The sequence below is a fragment of the Natrix helvetica genome (genome assembly GCF_964273705.1).
Source record: "Natrix helvetica genome assembly, chromosome: 5".
Taxonomy (NCBI): domain Eukaryota; kingdom Metazoa; phylum Chordata; class Lepidosauria; order Squamata; family Natricidae; genus Natrix; species Natrix helvetica.
In genome coordinates, this window is record NC_138551.1 from 103,399,983 (window position 1) to 103,421,105 (window position 21,123).

The following is a 21,123-nucleotide window of genomic DNA, read 5'->3' on the forward strand; positions in this document are numbered from 1 at the left end:
TTTTTTTACTGGTGGTTTGGGCAGATAGGTAGTAAAAATGCTTTTAAAAAGTTTTTAAAAAGTTATGATATGTGTTTGGTGCGCATGTGCACGCAAAGCAAACCAACAGCAGACTTCAGAGCATTTCACAGGTGAAAAAGGGGAAAGAGTGATTTGCCTAAGGCTACCTGCAGCGGTGGGATTTAAATAATTTAACAGCCGGTTCTCTGGCTGGGTAGGCGTGGTTGTGTGGTCATGTGAGTGGGTGGGTGTGGCCAACTCAATGTCACTCATCACACCCAGCCCCACCTCCTGGCCACTACCTTCAAAGGCAGAGGTGGAATTCAGCAATTCTGACCGGTTCGGACTAATCCCACCACTGGCTAGCCCTGCCTCTGCCCATTTTTCGGCCCATTTTTCAGCCATTTTCCAGGCTGTTTTCAGACCGCCTTGGGCCCTTTTTTCAGGCTGTTTTTCAGCCACTTTTTGGGCCAAGTTTTAAAAAAGGTTCTGATATGCGTTTGGCACGCATGGACGTGCAAAGCAAACCAGTAGCAGACTTCAGAGCATTTCACCCCTGCCTCAAAACCAAATGCTTGCACATCTTATTTCTACAACCGTAGGGAACATTTCATCTCTTTGGGGGTCCTTTTCTGATGGGAACAAAGCCATGAAGGTGAAATTTAGTTATGTGGAAGACCATTCAAATGTGGTCTACTTGTTAGTTGTGCTACTCAAAACGGTTGGCCTAGGCAATTTTCATGATCATCCACATTAGTTCTTGGAGCCCATGATATCATGCTACATCTACTGCATCGAAGCCTATAACTAGAACCCCTGGGCCTTGTCAAGCACATGACACCATCTACAACATGGCATAGCAAATCGATTATGAGACTCATCAAGAGCAAGCCAACACTTCCCTGGCCTTCAGGAGAAAATTAGAGGAACGGAAGACTCAAGAAATGGCAGTCAGCATCCTACAGCAGGGATCTCCAACCTTGGTAAATTTAAGACTTCTAGACTTCAAGTCCCAGAATTCCCCCGCTAGCCATGCTATGGAATTCTGGGAGTTGAAGTCTAGAAGTCTTAAATTTACCAAGGTTGGAGTCCACAAGTGTTAAAGTTGCCAAGATTGGAGACCTGTGTCCTACAGCATGAAGTTATTCTCCAGCACCATCCCAAGGACACACTCAAGACATCATTAATGACTGGAGCAAAACACAGGTAGCCACATCTAACTTGACCTTATGGTTTCTTCAGGAGTATTTTAAGTGTACAGCATGACTTAGCTGCCAAGAATTGTAAGTGAGATCCTTCAAACACCATTTCCATCATTTATATGAGCACCAGACATTCAGCAGAACTCCTTGATCTAATTTAATATCTCAGTGGATTTGGCCTTTATTAACTATTACCTCAGTGACAGTACTATCTGGTTTCCCAGTTACCAGTTCAAGGGAAGAGAGAGTGGCAAGTGGAGAGTGGAATTGGACAGTGACATGAATTGGACAGTGACAGGAAGTGGATCATTGCCAGATTCTTTCGCTGGTCCATTACTATAAAATCCTTAACAAGATTTTGCCTTCCGGCAAAAATTGAAGACCCACCTGTTCTGATTAGCAGGCCTGGCATAATCACAACTGTCCCTCCTGGCAAATGTATTATATCTGGTTATTTTAGGGGTTTTTTAATTTACTGTGTTTATTTTAGGGGTTTAAAACTTATATTTATATTAGCTTTGTACAGTTCTTTTAATTGCATTTTAACCTCCTCCATGCCAACTGTACATATTTAACTTTTTTATTGTATTTTGTTATATTCTGTATGGACTGTACACCGCCCCGAGTCCCTTTTGGGAGAGGGGGCGGTCTAGAAGCATCAAATATAAATAAAATAAATAAATTTGATATCCTGCAGAGTTGATCTGTTATTTTCTAACTGTTATTTATGAGTTATCCTAATACAGAGGTTGGTTCCTACCTGTATGGTAGAGTTCAGCCAAATAGGTAGTAACTCCAGCAGACACATGACCGTACCGGTTCTATCCTTAGCGCTGCCATCTTTATTTTATTTTTCTTCATTGAAAAAATGTCATTTCCCCCCCCCACCTTTTTAAAAATGGTGTGCACATGCCAGTCCCAGAAAGGTCCCAGAGATGGGCCATTTTTCGAAAAAACAGAGACGTTTTTGCCTTCCCCCAGACTCCAGAAGCACTCTGCAGGCTTCAGCAGGGCTGGGGGAAGGGAAAAATGCCTCCATTTATTTTGCAAAAAATGACCAGTTTTCCTCTCATTTTTTGCAAAAACAGGGGCATTTTTCCCTTCCTCCAGCCCTGTTGAAGTCTGCAGAGTGTTCCTGGGGGCTGGGGAGGACAAAACCTTTTTTCTTACTGGTTAGTTTGCAGGTGCTCCCTTAGCTCTTGCGAGGCTGGAGACCACCAACCCCGGTCAAAACTTTTCGCCACCGTTTCGGTGGGCATGGCTTGGTGAGGGGGTCATGTGACTGAGTATGTATGAGTGATGTCAATTTGGCCATGCCCATTCAGTTACATGCCCCCCCCCATCTAGCCACGTCTACCAAGCCGGCAGTAAAAAATGTTGAAACCCATCCCTGCCCTAAATAGGTGTTAAAATCTAGAGCCCAGCTGCTTCAGGCAAGCTTTTTCCACAGACGTTTTTCTTCACAGACCCAACCATAGCATATCCTGTTGATATGGCAGGGAGTATTTAGGGTGTGTTTGGGTTCAACTCTGAGGTTCTTTTGGGGCTGATAATTTGGATTGGTTGATCTCAGAGCTGGATCTGGTTTCAGATGTAATTTTATAAGAGTTTGTGCTTTACGATGGAGTGCAAGATCAGTGATACTGGGAAAGCTGCCTTTCAGGTTCTCTTCTCTGACTATTTTAGCTCTTGAAAATTATGTTATTACACATTCTGTGACAAAAAAAAATATATATCTCTTGATCTGAATCATCAGAATGTGCTCAGGTCTCTTTCCAAATATTTCAAGTCTGTAGCTAGTTATTCCACTAAAAGAACAACATGTTTAAAGTTCAATGTATCTTATTTTTAAATGTTCCAATATCCCCCAGAAAAAATGTAAAAGGTAATGTTTGATCATTCTTTTGCACACAAAACCGCCCCCTCCCCAATGTTCTACAGATGGGTCTTGAGCAATTAAAAAAAAAAGATTGCAATTCCCTTTTTGAAAGATCAGGGAAGGTGGAAGTGCTTTATCTGGACAAGCTCAGGTTTGTTACTATCAACTACTACTCTACCTGCCCTGTTTCCCTAAAAATAGGATCCAACCAGAAAATAAGCCCTAGCACAGAAGTGGGTTCCTACTGGTTTGGCCTGGTTTGACCGAATAGGTAGTAACTTGGTGGCCTGGGTCGCTGGAACTGGCAGCGATCCGGGTCTGTCATGCCCCCAAACTGGTTCTCATCTTGTTTTTTGCTTCTGCACATGCGCAGAAGCTTTTTTTTAGTACTGTGCATGTGTGCGCAGTGTACATCAAGCAAGTGCGCAGGGCGCATCCCTGAGCAAACCAGCAGTAGCAGCAGCCGGAACCCACCCCCTGCACTGGCATGATTTGCCAGGGTGCTCATAATATAAGCTGTATCCAAAAAATAAGCTCAAGTTAAGATCATCATGCAGATGGATGCATTTAGTACTGCGTTTTCCTGAAAATAAGACCTAAGCAAAAAATATGCCCTCGTGCGTATTTTGGAGCAAAAATTAATATAAGAACTGGTCTTATTTTGGGGGAAACACTGCACTTCGTTCATGTCCCCTGTGGACAACTGTGATCCTCAAAAGTCTGAGAATCTCTAATGTAGTACAGTTTCATACAAAGCATTAAATACCCCACAGTCATCCATTATGTATATTTTCCTTTTTCCCCCTTCCCTGGATTTTGTTCAAGTCCCCTGTGGACAACTGCCATCCTGCAAAATTTGAGAATCTGTAACGTTGCATAGTTACATACAAAAAAAATATCTTTAAGTACAGTACAGTCATCCATTACGTATAATTTCCTTTTTTCCTATTTTATACTCAGTTTTCTGAAACTCTCTGTAGGAGTCCCAAACAGCTTCAAGCTTGTGGAAATCAAAAGAAGGCCAACAATGATTTATAACAGCAAGTCATAAATAGTTGTATGCTAATAACAATGTGACAGCAACTGAGATGAGTATCAAACAGTTAATAAAAATCAGGAACGAAATCAGAAAAAATGAAGCGGAGAAAAAAGAAAAAAACGAATGGGAAAAGAACAAAAAATTTAAAAGTATCGAGGTAATAGTCTAAGCTAGGGGTGTCCAAACTTGGGAACTTTAAGACTTGTGGACTTCAATTCCCAGAATTCCCCAGCCAGCACTGGGGAACCTTTTTTCACACTTATGACCATTGCAGCATCCTTATAGTTGAATAATGAAAATTAAGACACTTGGCAACTCATATTTATGAGGGTTGGAGTGTCCTGGGGTCGTGTGATCCCTTTTTGCGACCTTCTGACAAGCAAAGTCAATGGGGAATTCACCTAACCACCATGTTACTAACTTAACAACTGCAGTGATTCACTCATTAACTTTGGCAAGAAAGGTCATAAAATGGGGCAAAATTCACTTAACAACTGGCTCGTTTAGCAGCAGAAATTTTGGGCTCAGTTGCAGTTGTAAGTTGAGGAATACCTGTGTTCCTTACTTGCAAGGAACCCTCCACAGGTAACAAAAGTTATATATAGGCTCAAATTATATATTCACTAAGGCTGCACTACTGTTACTATTAGTCTTCTCATCCTTCCTCTCACCCATCTCCTCCTACTTATGACTGCAGGATTGTAACTTTATTGCTTGTATCCTTATGATCTATATTAATTGTTTCCTGATTGCTTGTTTGTACCCTATGACTATCATTCAGTTGTGGAGAAATCATCTGATAAAGGGTCTACATGATCTTTAAGAGTCAACACCAACTTGATGCCATATAATGAAGTCAATTGATCAATCAACAAAAGTTACCCTGTTTACAGTCAGGTGGCATAGCTGTCTTCTAAATAAAGTACCCATAGAAATGTTTTTGAAAAGAGGAATTCTAACTCTGTAATTTGGAGTGCATTGGTGTCAGCTTTAATCAGCGTTAAGATGTAGGACGCAACTGCCTCAGCTCGATATAAATGAGATAAGCTTCTCAATGATGTGTGCATTAAGAATTCACACAAGGCATTATAGGCACCATATAAGTTTTTGGGGCAGTGTTTCTCAACCATAACAGCTTGAAGATGTGTGGACTTCAACTCCCAGAATTCCCTGTGCTGGCTGGAGAATTCTGGGAATTGAAGTCCACCCATCTTCAATTTGTTAAGGTTGAGAAACACTGCTCTATGGAATAATTTATGTGAGAGCTAGACATTTGTAACTCTCCTTCAACAGGTTTGTTGTAGGAATTGGCATTTGCATCTTTAGACTTTTTAGAATAGAAAAGAGCTGGAAGGGACTTTGGAGGCCTTCTAGTCCAGCCCTCTGCTCAAGCAGGAGAAACTACATTATTTCAGATAAGTAACCATCTAGTCTTTTCTTAAGAGCCTCCAGTGATGGGAGCACCCATGATTTCTGAAGACAAGCTGTTCCACTGGTTAATTGTCCTTTTGGTAGGCCATATATAGTACACAGAGACCAATCCAATACTTTGGACAATTGTCCTCATTGATGGATTGAATTTTGTATTGATTAGGGAAATGACAACTTTTTAAAACCTGCGAAGCAGATGAGATATTACAGACATATACTCTCTATGGCACTTTCTCACCAGAGACTTTCTCATAATTTTAACACAGTGTTAAAATTGCAGGAAAGCTCCACAACCACACAACAGCTTTTTGACAACGATGAGTAAGAGAGCACCTGGCTCAGGTGAAAGAAAACAAATTCCTTATCATGACAAGACTACAGGACGTGGCACAAGGCTCCTACTATTGGCGCTGGCTCTTTAAGAAAAAGTCTGAGATATGCTGATTGGTAGCTAACGTGAAAACATGTTTGATCTTTATGGCTCAATTTTATTACGGTTTGCTTGGAACTTTTAGTTCCTCCCCCTCCCCCCCAGTTTTTTTGAAATTGGGGAAGTAGAATGAATGAGCAAAATGATTGCCTTACGTCTTGTAGGGATTCGCGACATCCGAAGAACACTTTGAATGTCTCCCTTAAATAGTCTATATTTAAATTCATTCTGGGAGATTTCTTCCCCTTCACACTCTTCCCCTAGTGAAGAAAAAGGGGGTCTAAACATGTCACCCTGTGACATTGCAACATTTACCCTTTCAGCCCCCCAAACTATCCACAGGATGTTTAAAACAAAACCTACACCTGAACATCAGCAAGACCGAGAAGATGGTGTTGGACTTCTGGAGGAAGAGAGAGGAATCTGCCCCACTCTACATCGAGGGGGGCTGTGTAGAGAGAGTCTCCTCCTTTAAATTCCTGGGAGTCCATCTCAGCGAAGACCTCACCTGGAAAAACAACACGATCCAGGTGGCCAGGAAGGCCCAACAGAGACTCAATTTTCTTAGGGTCTTGTGTAAAAACAACAACAACTGATGACTTCCTTTTACCGGTCCACAATAGAAAGCGTCCTCACTTATGGCATCACTGTATGGTATGCTGGTCTGACAGCCGCGGATAGAAAAACATTACAGAGGGTGATGAGCATAGCACAAAACATTGTGGGCTGTTCCCTGATACCAGTAGATGAGATTGCAAGGGCTCGCTGCCTTAGAAGAGTGAGGGAAATCCTCAGGGACCACTCACTCCCTGGACAGCACTTCTTTACCCTCCTACCATCAGGAAGGAGATATAGAAGCATAGCCAGCTGCACAAACAGGCTGAAGAACAGTTTCTATCCGTGGGCTGTCAGACTCCTGAATGCAAAATAACATCATAACTACGTAGTACGATGGACTTGCAGGCCAGGGCAACATGTAACATGTTCACACTGGTGCAATAGGACTGGGTCAGGGGTGAAATCCAGCAGGTTCTGGAGAACCGGTAGTGGAAATTTTGAGTAGTTTGGAAAACCGGCAAATGCCACCTCTGGCTGGCCCCAGAGTGGGGTGGGAATGGAGATTTTGCAATATCCTTCCCCTGCCATGCCCACCAAGCCACACCATGACAACCAAGCCACAGCCACAGAACCGGTAGTAAAAAAAAATGAATTTCACCACTGGATTGGGTGTTTGTTAACATGACTTATTGGGTTCGGGACTTTTTGTCTTCACTATGAGTTGTATTGTGTTGGGGGGGGGGAGTGCACTGAGGGAGCTCAACCAATCTCATTGTACATATGTTGTGCATTGACACATAAAGTATTATTATCATGCAAAGAAGATCCAGTAAGCCCAATCCCCAGTGCGAAAGAGCCCCTCCTTGAGGTCATAAGTGCTCAAAACTTCTATTATTTTTTTTAAAAAAATGTACACACCATATTCTTCGGAGTATAAGACACACCTTTTTCCCTGAAAAAAGAGGGTGAAAATCTGGGTGCGTCTTATACACTGAATACAGCTTTTTTTGCATCCCGAAACCCCACCCACTTTGCAAAAATGGCCGTGCAGAGCCTTTAGGAGGCATTCAGAGAGCTCCTGGGGGCTGGGAGGACAGAAATGAGCACTCTATAAGCCTCCTAAAGGGCCATTTTGGGGAGGTTCTGCAGAGTGCAAACACTTTTTTTTTAATTTGCCTCTTCAAAATATTGGTGCGTTTTATACTTCGGTCTGTCTTATACTCCAAAAAATACGGTACTTAAAATTGGAAAGGTGTACTATATCTCAAGCAGAACTCAAGCTGGTTTATATTCAAAATTTAATACCCACCTTGACTGAAATGGAACTCAATCTCAAAAGAAGGTTTCATGGCTGCACGCGCACGCACACACTTACAAATATAAAATGAAGTATCAAGTGAATTAAAGAAATCTTATAGCTGAAATGCATAGTCTACCCAAGGACCTCATTGACCCAATAGCCACAAATCCAGGATGAGGTTAGGAGGGTTTAAAAGCCTACTATTAGTGAGGTGCATGTAAAAGTCCATTACGCACTGGATCTGGGAGGAAGCAAGGCAACAAACAGAAATGCACATTACCTGTTTTCAGTCGCCACAGCAACATGTTTCTTGCCACTGTGGAAGGAGGGGAATAGTATGAATAAATGTAGTGGACAAAACCCCAGTGAGGTAGGAGGGTGTTAATTGAAAGGAGGCAGAAAGCGTTTCCAGCTTGCTTGGTTACAGCCAGCCAGTAGGAAAGTCACTTGAATATTAAGGGAAGCAAGTTGATCACAATGGTTGACACAAAAAGACAGTTTCAGTTCTTGTTGGGATATGATATACCTCTTTCTGTGCATCTGAAGCATGGCCCTATATCTCCCCTTTCCATCCATCCCTCCATCCCTCTGTCCCATCCCATCCATCCATTCATCCATCCATCCATCCATCCATCCATCCATCCATCCATCCATCCATCCAATCAGCTTGCCCAGATGTCCCCCTAATTTCTACATTTCTAGCCTGGAGAATTATTTTCCATAACAAAAGATAAGAGCATACAATTCAATGCATACATTTAGAAAGTTAGCTTGCCTGCTTGACATCTAGGTTTATAACATGGAGAGTTTAAAGTCCTTTACTTAGTACAAAAAGGCAATTAGACCTCACAGTTCCTGTCCAGAACCTTGAGTGAGGATACTGGAGAACAATTATGTATTATTTCAGTGCACTCACTTCCTTGACAATTGAAAGAACTCATGGATATTCTCTAGCCAGAACTCATAAATGTCGTGAAACAGAGTTGCAGATGCAATCCTATGACTCTTGGCTGAAAAGACCTTGTGTTTAACACAGCTTCCTCCCAGAAGATATATATGAACCTGGAATCCCAACAAATGATTATATTGGAAATTACATAATATTGGAAATTGCACCTAACGAGCCCTTAAACCAGTTGAGCAAAGGGCAAGAATAGATAAGAGGAAAGTTCTTCAAATTTTGCCACTATATATTTCTTTCCCCTGGCCAATATTTCCCTCCCTCCCTCCTCCCTCTCCCCTCCCTCTCCTTTCCTTGACAAATTGTGAGACCACCCATCAAACACACAGAGCAACTCTGGGCAGTATATAATTAAAAGCATAAAATCATATAAATAGCATATTTGAACTGGAGGCAGATTAAAAAAATGGAATGGAATAATTAAACTTTTTTTTCTTTAACAACTTTGTGTTTATGAGACAAGGGGACTTCATTTTCCTCTATCTTGTTACTCTTCCTTCAAGATATAAACTAGGCAGAAATGACAGCTTTCCCCCCAAAAATAGCTCAATTAATTACGATATTTTTCTTTAACACAGCTTATTTGGGATGAATATAACATCATTGCAATACAAATGACTAATACCTTTTGAGAGAGAACTTAAACAAAACAAATCCCTGAAGTTTCTGACATACATATGTATCATCCAAACACAACCCAGCTTTTCCCTTTCAGTTCAACCATTTCATTTATATGCAAAGAGATTTTAATTGAGGAATCGTAGGAACGTTAACTGATGAATGATGGCAATTTCTGAAATCTGGAGACAGCTGCAGTAAGAATATCTCAGTGATCCATACAGAGTTATATTTCCCCCTAGCAGATGTGTAAGGACTGAACGAACCATCCAGCATCAACGCTAATCTGTCAATTAATAAAACGTTGGATCACAAAGAGCACAAGGGCACTTTTATCTCTTGTTGATCATCTGCTTCTGTTCTTGTCAAAGAGAAGCATCTGTTATTAGGCCCTTCCCTTAGCATATGGCTTATTCTCTGCTCTGTCTCTCAATTAAACCCTTAGTTTCAACACGTGTGTTTTTGAATCAGTAGAATCAAAGAATTCATTTCTTTTTTCACAAACTCTAGGCCAGCGTTTCTTAATCTTGGCAGCTTGAAGATGTAAGGGCTTCAACTTTCGGAATAATGGAATAACAGAGTTGGAAGGGACTGTGGGGGGGGGGGGTCTTCCAGTCCAGCCCCCTGGTCTGGCATGAAACACTATGCTATTTTAGACAAATGCTTGTCCAATCTCTTATTAAAAACTTCCAGGGATGGAGGAGCACCCACAACTTCTGAAGGCAAATCATTTCCCTGATCAATTGTTCTAACTATGAGGAAAATTCTCCTTAGTTCTAGGTTGCTTCTCTCCTTGATTTGTTTCCATCCATGGCTTCTTGACCTGCCTTCAGGTGCTTTGGAAAGCAGGTTGAACCTCTCTTTTGTGGCAGCCCCTCAAATATTGGAAAACTGCTATCATGTCTCCCCTAGTCCTTCTTTTCATTAAAATAGACATACCCAGGTCCAGGAATCGTTCTTTATATGTTTTAGCCTCCAGTCCCCTAATTGCTCTTCCCCAGAATTCCCCACCCTGCAAGGAAAGCATCTAGGTGTTCTCAAACATGCTCCCTCCCCCAAAAGGCAACTGAACTTACTTTTTTTTTCTTTGAAGAAGTTTTGCTTCCCATCCAAGAACTTCTTCGATCAACTGAAGGACTGAAGAAGCTTCTTGGATGAGACCCAAATGCCTTCAAGGCAAAACAAAGAAAGCCCAGTTGCCTTTTGAAAAAAAAGCACCTTTGGGTCAACCATAACTTGGATGACTGACAATCTCCATAGACCAGGGATCAGCAACCTGTGGCTCTAGAGCCGCATGTGGCTCTTTCATCCCTCTGTTGCAGTTCCCTGTTGCTGGTCAATAAAAGGGAAAAGGATGCTGCGCTAGGAGGAGACTCTATGGTGGGGGAACTGGACTTCCGGTCAGCTTCAGAATTGAACAGGGGGGCTTCCGGTTAGGACCTTTGTGGCTCTTTGAGTGTTTAAGGTTGCCGACCCCTACCTTAGACATTCACATTGACTGGTTGACGAACATGGCTTACAAAGCGCAGGTTATAGTTGACCCAAAGGTGCTTTTTGGAGGGCAAATAAATGGGAAATAGTTCAGTTGCCAGGTTTCTTGTGATGCTTTGCCTTTGATTTTAACAAATCTTGCTAAAGAAGGCTCTGCTTAAGGCACGCTGGGTAAAAGTCACTGGGCAGAGGTCCAGCTGCTTGACAACCATGCTCGACTGAATTCTCTTCAGCAAAGTGAAATAATTAAGCAGATCAGCAGATTACCAATTGCAATTAACTCAAGGGTGAAATCCAGCAGATTCTGACAGGTTCTGGCGAACCGGTAGTGAAATTTTGAGTAGTTTGGAGAACCGGCAAATACCATCTCTGGCTGGCCCCAGAGTGGGGAGGGAATGGGGATTTTGCAGTATCCTTCCCCTGCCATGCCCATCAAGCCACGCCCACAGAACCAATAGTAAAAAAAAAATTGAATTTCACCACTGAATTAACTGTTTTGCTGTACTCTTCTATCAGTTTGCACCTGGCACAAAAGGCTACACAAATCTTACCTATTTTATATTTTATTTGAACACTTATATCGAAAGAACTACTCTGCAGTGGTGGCAGGGGCATTGTGAAATAAAGAGATGAAATAGGATGATATGAAAGGATGAATAAGATAGTTTCCTTGTAGCAGAAAGGAAGCCAATTCAAAGGAAATAGAAAACACAAATCTCAACAAGCACGACTTTGTTTTAAATTGGTTAATACTTTGGATGTCAGCTGTTAAGATTCAAATAATTCTTCTTACTGCCCCAAAAAGCTACACTGTATAGTATAATAGCTGATGTAGAAGAATCACACTAGTGATTACTCTCCGTTTTTGCACCAAAATCGAATGCAATTCTGAGGTACATGCCTCAGGCCAATTCCCACATGCCTGTTTATCATCTGATGATTTAAATATCAAGCAAAAACTTGTGTGAGCAAGCAAACCATGAGTACACAAGGCCAAGCTTCTGCAGGAGCAACTCCATTCAAGGGAATTGACTCTGAAATGAAGCAGGGAGAGACTTTCGATGATCTGCAATAAAAAAAATATGTGTGTGTAAGGGTGAACTTCCACGTCTTTTGGGGGTGCTGTATTTAACTGTTGATGTGCTAATAATTGCTTTTCTCTTTTACTCCACATTGACTGTGCTTTTTCAAAAGGCAACTGAACTTTGGTTTTCCTAGGAAAGACAAAGTCCAGTTGCCCTTTGAAAGAGCACCTGTGTTGCGGCCTGCCAGTGGCCAGCAGAGCTGGCACAGAGTCGGACAATGAGGAGGTTGGGGATACACTTGGGCCAGTCCTGGAGGCTGGGGAAGGCTCGGACGAGAGATGGGGCCGAGGTTGTCTGGCAGTGATCAGGTGCCTACGGAGCTAGACAGCAGTGAGGCAGAGGAACAGCTGGAGCTTGTTCCCAGTGTGCACATGCACAGAGCTGCCAGAAGAAAAGAACAGCTCAGAAATCAGGGTCGACTTGGGAGTAAAGTCACAGGTGGAAGGTGATTGGCCCCTCCCATAGGAAATAAAAGAGGAGTGAAAGGGGAAAGGGCTTTTGCAGGAAACAAGTCATTCATTCATTCGTTTGTTCGTTTCAGGAATGTGAAGATCTGTCCATGAATCTCAGGGACTCTGTGTCAAGTCTTTCCTTGCACAGCCCTGCGTTTGGAAAATATTTACATGGCAGTTTTCCAAGCTAGATAAGGTCTGTGGTCATAAATTCACCTTTGAAAGACTGTTTACCAGGTCATTGCGGAATGTGAATGAGAGGAATCCACGTTCATTTAATAAAAGGGGTTTTGTTGTGACCAGGAATCTGCTTCATACTTTTTGGGGAAGCCTAAGTCAGAACAACCTTTGGGACAACCATGACCTGATGACTGACAATCTCCATAGACATCCACATTGACTGGTTGACCAACATTGCTTACAAAGCCAAGACAAAGTGGCTGCAGAAACTCCCTTTCAACGTCCCACAGAATCGGTCATTACGCTCAGCCACCCTTCCTGACATTAGCAAGTCCTAGATTGTGTGCCTTGCAGTCTCTGGAGGGATGATGAGGGGACAACCACCCTGCCAGAGGGGAGGACCTAAAGCCACCCTCTGGCTGCCTCAGCTGGGGGGAGATGATGAAAAACAGATGTCCGTGGGGACAGGTCTTCTGGAATCAATTAAGGAGACCTTCTCTCACACCAGGGCGAAAAGATGGTGCAGATTTATCCGCAGGACAAAGGGTGCTGGGAGCGGAACACTTTTTAGTGCAAAAACTAATGTGAGAGATGGCCAGGACAAAACGCAATGCAGAGTCTTGCATGTTTAACTTCAGTGTAAGCAGTAAAGAGTTTAGGTTGTGCCAACCAGTTATTTGAATAGGGAAAAAAAGAGAGATCCTGTATAAAACTATTTAATAACTTGGATTCTGCCCCTTCCTGATTTAAGCAGGACACACCTAATTTGTGTGTGCATTCCCTCAAACATTGAAGGCCACAAATGTGAACAAATGGACGTTAGTTTGCATAAACCAGGGGTGTCCAAACTTGAGAACTTTAAGACTTGTGGACTTCAATTCCCAGAATTCCCCAGCCAGGCTGGCTGGGGAATTCTGGGAATTGAAGTCCACAAGTCTTAAAGTTCTCAAGTTTGGACACCCCTGGCATAAACCCACAATGCTTTAGCTGCAACTGAGAATAAATCTCTCTGTTTAAACTGAGTATTAACCCAAGTATTTTCTGCCTGTCCTGATTTCTCTTGCATTCAAATTTTTCAGTTCACAGTGTGCAATTTAAAGAAGCAGCAGATTTTTCCATTGCAAATCAAAGAGAACAATAAATTAAGGGACTTAAGGTAAAAAGGCAAATACGATAATCTGTTTTGAGATTCTTTATTTCAGATAAAACCACGCTGCTATATACAAGAAAAGTAACTTTCAAAGCAACTGCAATACACAAAAAGCAAATGTCATCTAAATGTTACACCATGCTGTCAACAACTCAGTGTATAAATTATCTTATATATATTTCTTTCTGGCCAACTTGCCTTTTGCTTCTGAACTTCCAACGCTGTTACTCACAGTGATGTTATAACGTAATAAACCCTGCCTCTTCAACATACCCAACACACAAGGGGGAAAAATGTGAATTAACCCAGAATACAGGTAGTCCTCAACTTACAACAGTTCATTTAGTGACCATTCAAAGTTACAACGGCAATGAAAAAAGTATCTTATGATTGTTTTTCACACTTACGGCCGTTGAGGCGTCCTCATGGTCACGTAATCAACATTCAGACATTTGGCGAATTGACTCATATTTGTGACGGTTGCAGTGTCCTAGGGTCAAGTGATCACCTGTTGCTATTTTCTGACAAGCAAAGTCAATGGGGAAGCCAGATTCACTTAACAACCGGATTACTACCTTAACAACTGCAGTGATTGATGTAACCACTGTGGCAAGAAAGGTTGTGAAATGAGCCAAAACTCACTTAGCAAATGTCTCCCTTAGCAACGTTAAATTCTGGGTTCAATTGTGGTCGTAAGTTGAGGACTATCTGTACCAAGTGACTTTATCAATATGACCTAAATGAACTCTGCCAACTATGAGACCTGGAGTGTTGATCCCAAGTCCTAGATACGGTACATTTCTCTTCCAACTTCTGAATTCCAATGTTCTTTCATCTATATTCTATAGCAGTGATGGCGAACCTTTTCGGCATCGAGTGCCCAAATTGGAACATGTATGCATGTGCACGCATGTATGTGCGATGGAGCGTCTAAAACCCAAAGACCAGTTGGCGGCATGCACCTGCCTGTTTTTTGGCCATTTTCAAGCCATTTCTTGGGCCAAACACAGCCTGAAAATGGCCTGAAAAACACCCTGAAAATGGCTGAAAAACATGCCCCCAAATGGCCTCAAAATAGCCCAGAAAATGGCCTGTTTTCTGGTCGTTTTTTGGGTGCATTATCAGGCCGTTTTGAGGGCCATTTTGGGGCCATTTTTCAGACTAAAAACAGTCTGGAAACGGCCCAGAAACCAGTCCAAAAATGGTGCAAAAACTGATCATTTTCCAGGTTGTTTTTCAGCACTCTGGAACCTGCAGATCTGCATGCCGGAAACCGGAAGAGCAGCTGGCGACGGTGCATGTGCTCACAGAGAAGGTTCTGTGTGCCACCTCTGTCACGCATGCCATAGGTTCGCCATCATGGTTCTATAGCAATAGAGATTTAATCTGGCTATAAATATATATACCCACTTCCCCATTCAATATACATCGGTTAAAAGCCAGAAATCGTAACAGCCCACTCACATTGTCTCTTAATGACTCAGGATCTACGAATTGGCCAACCAAATCAAGCCACTTTACAATTGAGAGAACTTACAGGCTGGATGAAAGAAACCATAATAACAAAGGCAAGCACTTAAGAGGAAAAAATGAAATAATTCGGAAAACAAATAACAGTTATGTTTTTAGCTTCTCAAGGTTTGTGGAGGCTGCTCTTATGCTAAACTCAGGAAAGGTGTTTATATTATATTCCTCTTCCAGCTGGGCACTTTAGCCACAGGACAGTTAACCCTTGACATTAAGGATTTGCGCAGAGAGGCCGTGATGCCAGTTGCGCAGTTTGGCAAAACGTGGGCCGTTACGCTCCGTTTCAAACCTCTCCCTGTGGCATGGAAAGACAAAGGGGTGGGGAAGAGGGAGGGAGGGAGAGAAAGAGAGAGAGAGAGAGACAGAAAGAGAGTGGGAGAGAGAGATAAAGGATGGAGAGATAGGGTTTAAGTTGCCTCCAAATGCTGTGTTAAAATAAAATAAAATAAAAAGGACAAAGCGAAATCTTTTTGTGGGGGAAGGGGGCAACAATCAGAATTGCTCTAAAATTTGGAAGCACCCAATTCTCCTTTCTTGGCCACATTTGGCTGGGCTTGACAGGGCTGCTTTTGCTAGAAATCCATCCTATGGCCAGCAAATTTCCATTTGCTCCAGCAAACAAAAGTTTAACAGCGCACACAAACAAATGCGAAGGCTTTCTGCATCTAGGTTAGCTTCTCATTCTACAGCAAGTAGTGATTTGAGTAGCAGTAGAGAGGTTATCTTTCTGTTATTATGGAATAATGCAGTTGTGGGATTCACATTTTTTTACTACCGTTTCTGTGGGTGTGTCTTGGTGGGCGTGGCAGGGGAAGGTTACTGCAAAATCCCCATTCCCTCCCAATCAGCTGGGACTCGAGAGGCAGAGAATAGATAAGGGTGAGGCCAGTCAGAGGTGGTATTTACCGGTTCTCCAAACTACTCAAAATTTCCGCTACAGGTTCTCCAGAACTGGTCAGAACCTGCTGAATGCCACCTCTGGAACAATGGATACTCCCTGGAAGTGATGTCATAGATTAGGGCATAAATAATGCCCATCTATTTGGGGTTTTGAATGACAAAATTTGAGTGGCGTCAGTGTTGTGGTAAGAAAGAGGGTACTCCCTTAAGTAACTATACGACACCTGCAATTCATTCAAATTAATTGAATTTGGGTCAACAGAAGTCTATTCTTTTTTTAAAAAAAGACTTTTGAGTGGGTAAAAAAAATAAAAGGTTTGTTGAAAAAAAACTGATTCTGTTTGGAGGGTTTGTTAGGCTAGTAAACTCCCCCCTCCACTCTTTTTAAGCACACGACTTCAAAAATTTAAATTTGTTTAGATGCCGTTCTAGAGAATGAATCAAATCAGATGGAAAAGAAAGTATTGCATTCTCATCCACAGATTCTGTTTTCCTCCAACTCGATTTCACTGAGGGCCACATCAGGGCTGTGTTTGACCTTGAGGGGGGAGCAGGGGGGGCATGGCCAGCTAAACATCACTCATGTCAGGGGTGACTGCGGCGGCCCAAGCACTCTGCCAGGGAAAAGAGAGTCCCAAGCTCCATTTTTGTCTGCAACGGCCTCATGCAACCCTCTGCCAGCGAAAATGGAGGACTGTATGCAGCCTTCCCCAGCTCCATTTTGTTGTCAGAGGCACCAAAGGCCAGTTTTTTGCTGTTTCCAGGGCGGCCCTGTAGGTCAGATTTAAGCACCGTGGGCCAGATCCGGCCCCCGGGCCTTGAGTTTGACACCCCTGTCCTCCACAATTCCATCTCAAACTGATTTGTGAAATTCATTTGGAGATGGGTTTTCTTTCCTCTGAAAATGTCTACAGGAAGTCTGATCACCTTGACTAAGTCCCACGGTCAACACTCAGTGGTGCACGGAAGCAAGAGGCTGTACCACTGAGAAGGGAGTGAATGACTCCTATTTTTCTAAAAAAAAACAACAACCTCAGATCAAATCAGACCTCTGGTTGGAGTTTCCAAAACAGTTCGCATGCATGCTTGTAAAAACAAGAGGGTGAACTTTCTAAATTACTGTAGCGACCCAAAGAATTCAGGAAGATGGTCTGATATCTATGCTGGACGCTCTACTGCAGGGGTGTCAAACTCAATTTCATTGAGGGCCGCATCAGGGTTGTGTTTGACCTTGAGGGGCCAAGATGGGCGCGGCCAGCTTGACATCACTCGTGTCAGGGGTGCCTGTGGTCGCCTGAGTGCCTTGACAGCAAAAACTGGCTTCCAATCTCCATTTTCAGCTGGGCTGGCATCCTGCAACCCTCTGCAAGTGACAACAGAGCTCAGGAGGGCCATGTGTGCCCCTCCCAAGCTCCGGTTTTTGCTGGCAGAGGGTTGCAGGAGGCCATCCCAGCCAAAAAATGAGTTTGGGAGTCTGTTTTCACTGGCAGAGGCACTGCGGGCTGATCCTTTGCTGTTTCCTGGGTGGCCCTGCGGGCCAGATCTAAGCACCCCATAGCCTTGATGCGGCCCACAGGCCTTGAGTTTGACACCCCTGCTCTACTGTATTAGTTGCATTGATAAAAATTAGAAGCAGAAGCAGCTCCAGGGATGGAGACAGAGAGTCAAATTCTCCTTCCCTAAAAGATCATTTCAGCCCAGCAGGAGAAGGAACCGAAGGACTTTCTTCCTGCTGTCTGCAGTTCCAGTTCTCCTTGGAACTGTTTTTAGCTGCAAATTGCATTTTTTAAAAAGCGGGTCTTAATTTAAATCACATCGTCAGTGAAGTCTCATTAATTTGGCCTTCACCCTGTTTTCTCAGAACTTTTGTTAGCCTAATTACTTCAAGAACATCTCTACTGCTTCCCAAACATGACTGGGGTTGAGAGAAAGATAAATTAGATTACAGACAGAAGCTTTTCCAGGGCATGCTACTTTTTGCGTTACAGGTATACTTGCCTTTGATTTAATATGGCTTCCTTCCTTCCTTCCCTCCTTCATCCTACCTTCCTTCCCCCACCTTCCTCCCTCCCTCCCTTCTCTTTCCCCCCTCCCTTTTTTCCTTCCTTCCCCTCACTTTCCTTCTTCCCTTCTCCTTTCCTTCCTTTTTTCTTCCTTCCCCTTCTCCTTCCTTCCTTCCTCCCTTCCCTCCTCAACCCAGCTTGCTATCATGTACCTAGTAACCAAGCAACAGTAGGGCAGCAGAGGCTATGGATTCTACCACATTTGTTAGCAAGTGAAATCCAACAATCTTATGAATTACAACTTGTTCACTCATTCTTTCTTTCATTTACTCATTCATAGATACCCTTAATTACCATCAAAAGAAGAGAAGCACATTCGGCATACAGTTAAAGCAGTTGTGCTTCCTTTTTCTGGTTATTTGGCTATAAATTTTCATAGAATAGAGATAATTGAACAAACTTTGTTGCATCAAATGCTTGATTAAATGATCTTTCCGTATATATGCTCCAATATCCCAAAAGGTTTCCAGAATTTTGGCCACCACTGTAGGTCAGCTTGATAGGTTATAAAAGAAAGTCAGTTTGTCTGATGGTCAAAGCATTAGGCTAGAATCTGGAAGACTGTGACTTTTAGCCCTATCTTAGGCACAAAATCAGCTGGGTGACATTGGGCTGGTCACAATCAGCCCTGAGAAGAAGAGGAAGACAAGGGCAAACCACTTCAAAAATGTTGCTTAGAAAATTGCAGGGGTCAGTTAGCAACTCTAACTCAAAGTCATCACAAACACACACACACACACACACACACACACACACCAATCTTCCGTGAAGGCCCCTAAATACAGTCCCACCCTGGTTCCCCAAAAGCCTAAAGCTATCTCTGTTCCTTGAATAGCATCCAATTCCTTCGGGTTTCACTAAAGAGAAATGTTTATATCCATTGCTGGCTCTTGGAGCCACCCAAATACTGTTGGTAGCCAACTCTACCATCAGCAGTGATAGCATTTCTAAGGCAGAGATATGAAAAGAAAATATCTATGGTTGGTTCTTCCAGCTGCTATAATTACCCAGATGTTTCTCATCACCCAGAAGCTTAATTTAAATCTCAAAACAGAATTTGAGTAATCGCAGCTATTACCGAACTCTGTCAAATCTCTGAGAGATGGGTACATTTTCCCGAGATGGTTCAGTACATATACGGCAGGTGTACATGCAACTAAAATTTCACTCAGGACAACTGAGATGCTGAGACTGCATCACAATTCTTACACAGAAATGTCTTCCATGTACAAATTTGGCAACCTATGCAATTTAGATCTCTGTTCCATAAAAATTCTGCTACATGCAGTGAAGATCTTGGTCTGTAGATCTTCTAAGGCCAAAGAGAGAAGGACAATTCCAACTAGGTCAACAACTGTCATCCCTCACGGAAAGCAGCTAAATTTAGTTGCAAATATACTTCAACAATTACAGACAACGGGGAGCATGGGCACCAAAATCTCAGGGTTCAAAACTCAACAAAAGCCAACCTGGGTTAGCACAATGGGAACTTTGGCAGGACAAATAAGCCAGATCAAAAAACCAAAGGCCCTGTTTCTAAGAAGGCATTGAGGAAGGCAGGGATATGACAACAAGAGAAGAGGTTTATCTTCTCCAGACCATCACAACTAAACTAGAGGAAAACAAAAGGGAAGCCGGTAGCCAATTCCAAGAACACAATTGCAACCGCCTTAAGATAGGTTAAAAAAAAAACCCTGAGCTTCTAAATATTTGCAAATGGACAAACATTTCACTCTAGTAGCAAAAGCAGTCCTGTGTGCTCACACTGCAGTATTTTGAGAAGATTGATCCAAATAAATTTATTGGGAATGGATTAAACTTCCCACTTTGATTTAGTTTCTGCAAAGACACTCTTTGGTAGTCTTGTTCATAACATTGGAATAACAACATTTGTGCACCTCCATTGAAACAAATGCTAATCCCAGCATCATCCCAATAAATGCTTGTTAAAACTGCAATCCAAGAGTAGGGCAAAGCACATGCAGGCTGGTTCGCTGAGTCTTTCTGGCAAAGTTAGCCCATCACAACCCTTGGGAGATCCTTCTACCAAAACTTCTCATCAAGTGCTCCCTGGAATTACAGTAAGTTCTGATCTGGTCTGCTTTGGATGTCTGGTTAAACCAAAAGCATGGTTGTATTTTAGTGATTTGAGTAGAAGTAGTAGGTTTTTTTTTAAGGGTGAAAAATATCTAATGGGCATAAAAAATTCAATTAATGCTAGTTCTTGTTATCAGTAAACAGAAGGCCAGAAGGTAGGTAATTGCCTACCTTGATCTTCTCAAGGCATCCTCATCTGGATCTTGCACTGCAGATGAAAAATTGGTAACGTTAGAAGGAGAAGCATCAGGCAAGACGTTTGAATGGAGAATGAAACCTTACTACAGTTTGTGGGGAAGAACTACATCTTACTCTCACCAGAAAAGGTCATCTCTAAAGAGGAAATCTACTAGAATCTCTCAACATCAGTTATTTTATCTAGAAAGTATCCATACCTTCCAGTTTAGATCATCGTCATATTTCCCAATGGTACTTATTTGAAGAATGGGGGACAAGGTAGGTGTCCAATTCATTCTGTAGCTAAGGGCATTGCATCCCAGTTTCCAAAGTTTTGAAACTTTGAAAACTGGGATACGAGAAGTTTTAATTTGAATCCTCTCTGAAATGCCTGTCTGCTTTCTCAATCTCAAAAGTCTCCCCCAAATAAGCTTTTAGGAAAATGGATTTATGCTGGCATTATTGACAGATTACCTGATATTTGATCTAGCCAATCCCAAAGCAGGGAGTGTTTAATAATTGTGAAAAGAATAAAGTGAATGTCAGAAGGGTTGTTTGGCTTTTCGTTAATGCGGGTTGGAGA

The 21,123-nt window shown here is 42.4% G+C and overlaps 1 protein-coding gene across 6 annotated transcripts in view; it reads right to left on the reverse strand.

Moving 5' to 3' along the window:
- Positions 1–21,123, reverse strand: part of LDB3 (LIM domain binding 3) — a 176,121-nt gene that overhangs the window by 40,385 nt on the left and 114,613 nt on the right. For 4 of the 6 annotated variants that reach the window (XM_081956513.1, XM_081956516.1, XM_081956515.1 and 1 more), the window contains 2 exons: positions 20,535–20,571; positions 8,120–8,155 (listed from right to left, as the gene is read on the reverse strand). In XM_081956513.1, coding sequence (XP_081812639.1) covers positions 8,120–8,155; positions 20,535–20,571 — 73 coding nt within the window. Of the gene's footprint in view, positions 1–8,119; positions 8,156–13,805; positions 15,599–20,534; positions 20,572–21,123 lie in introns of those variants that run through there. The other 2 variants (XM_081956517.1, XM_081956518.1) reach the window with 1 other exon arrangement.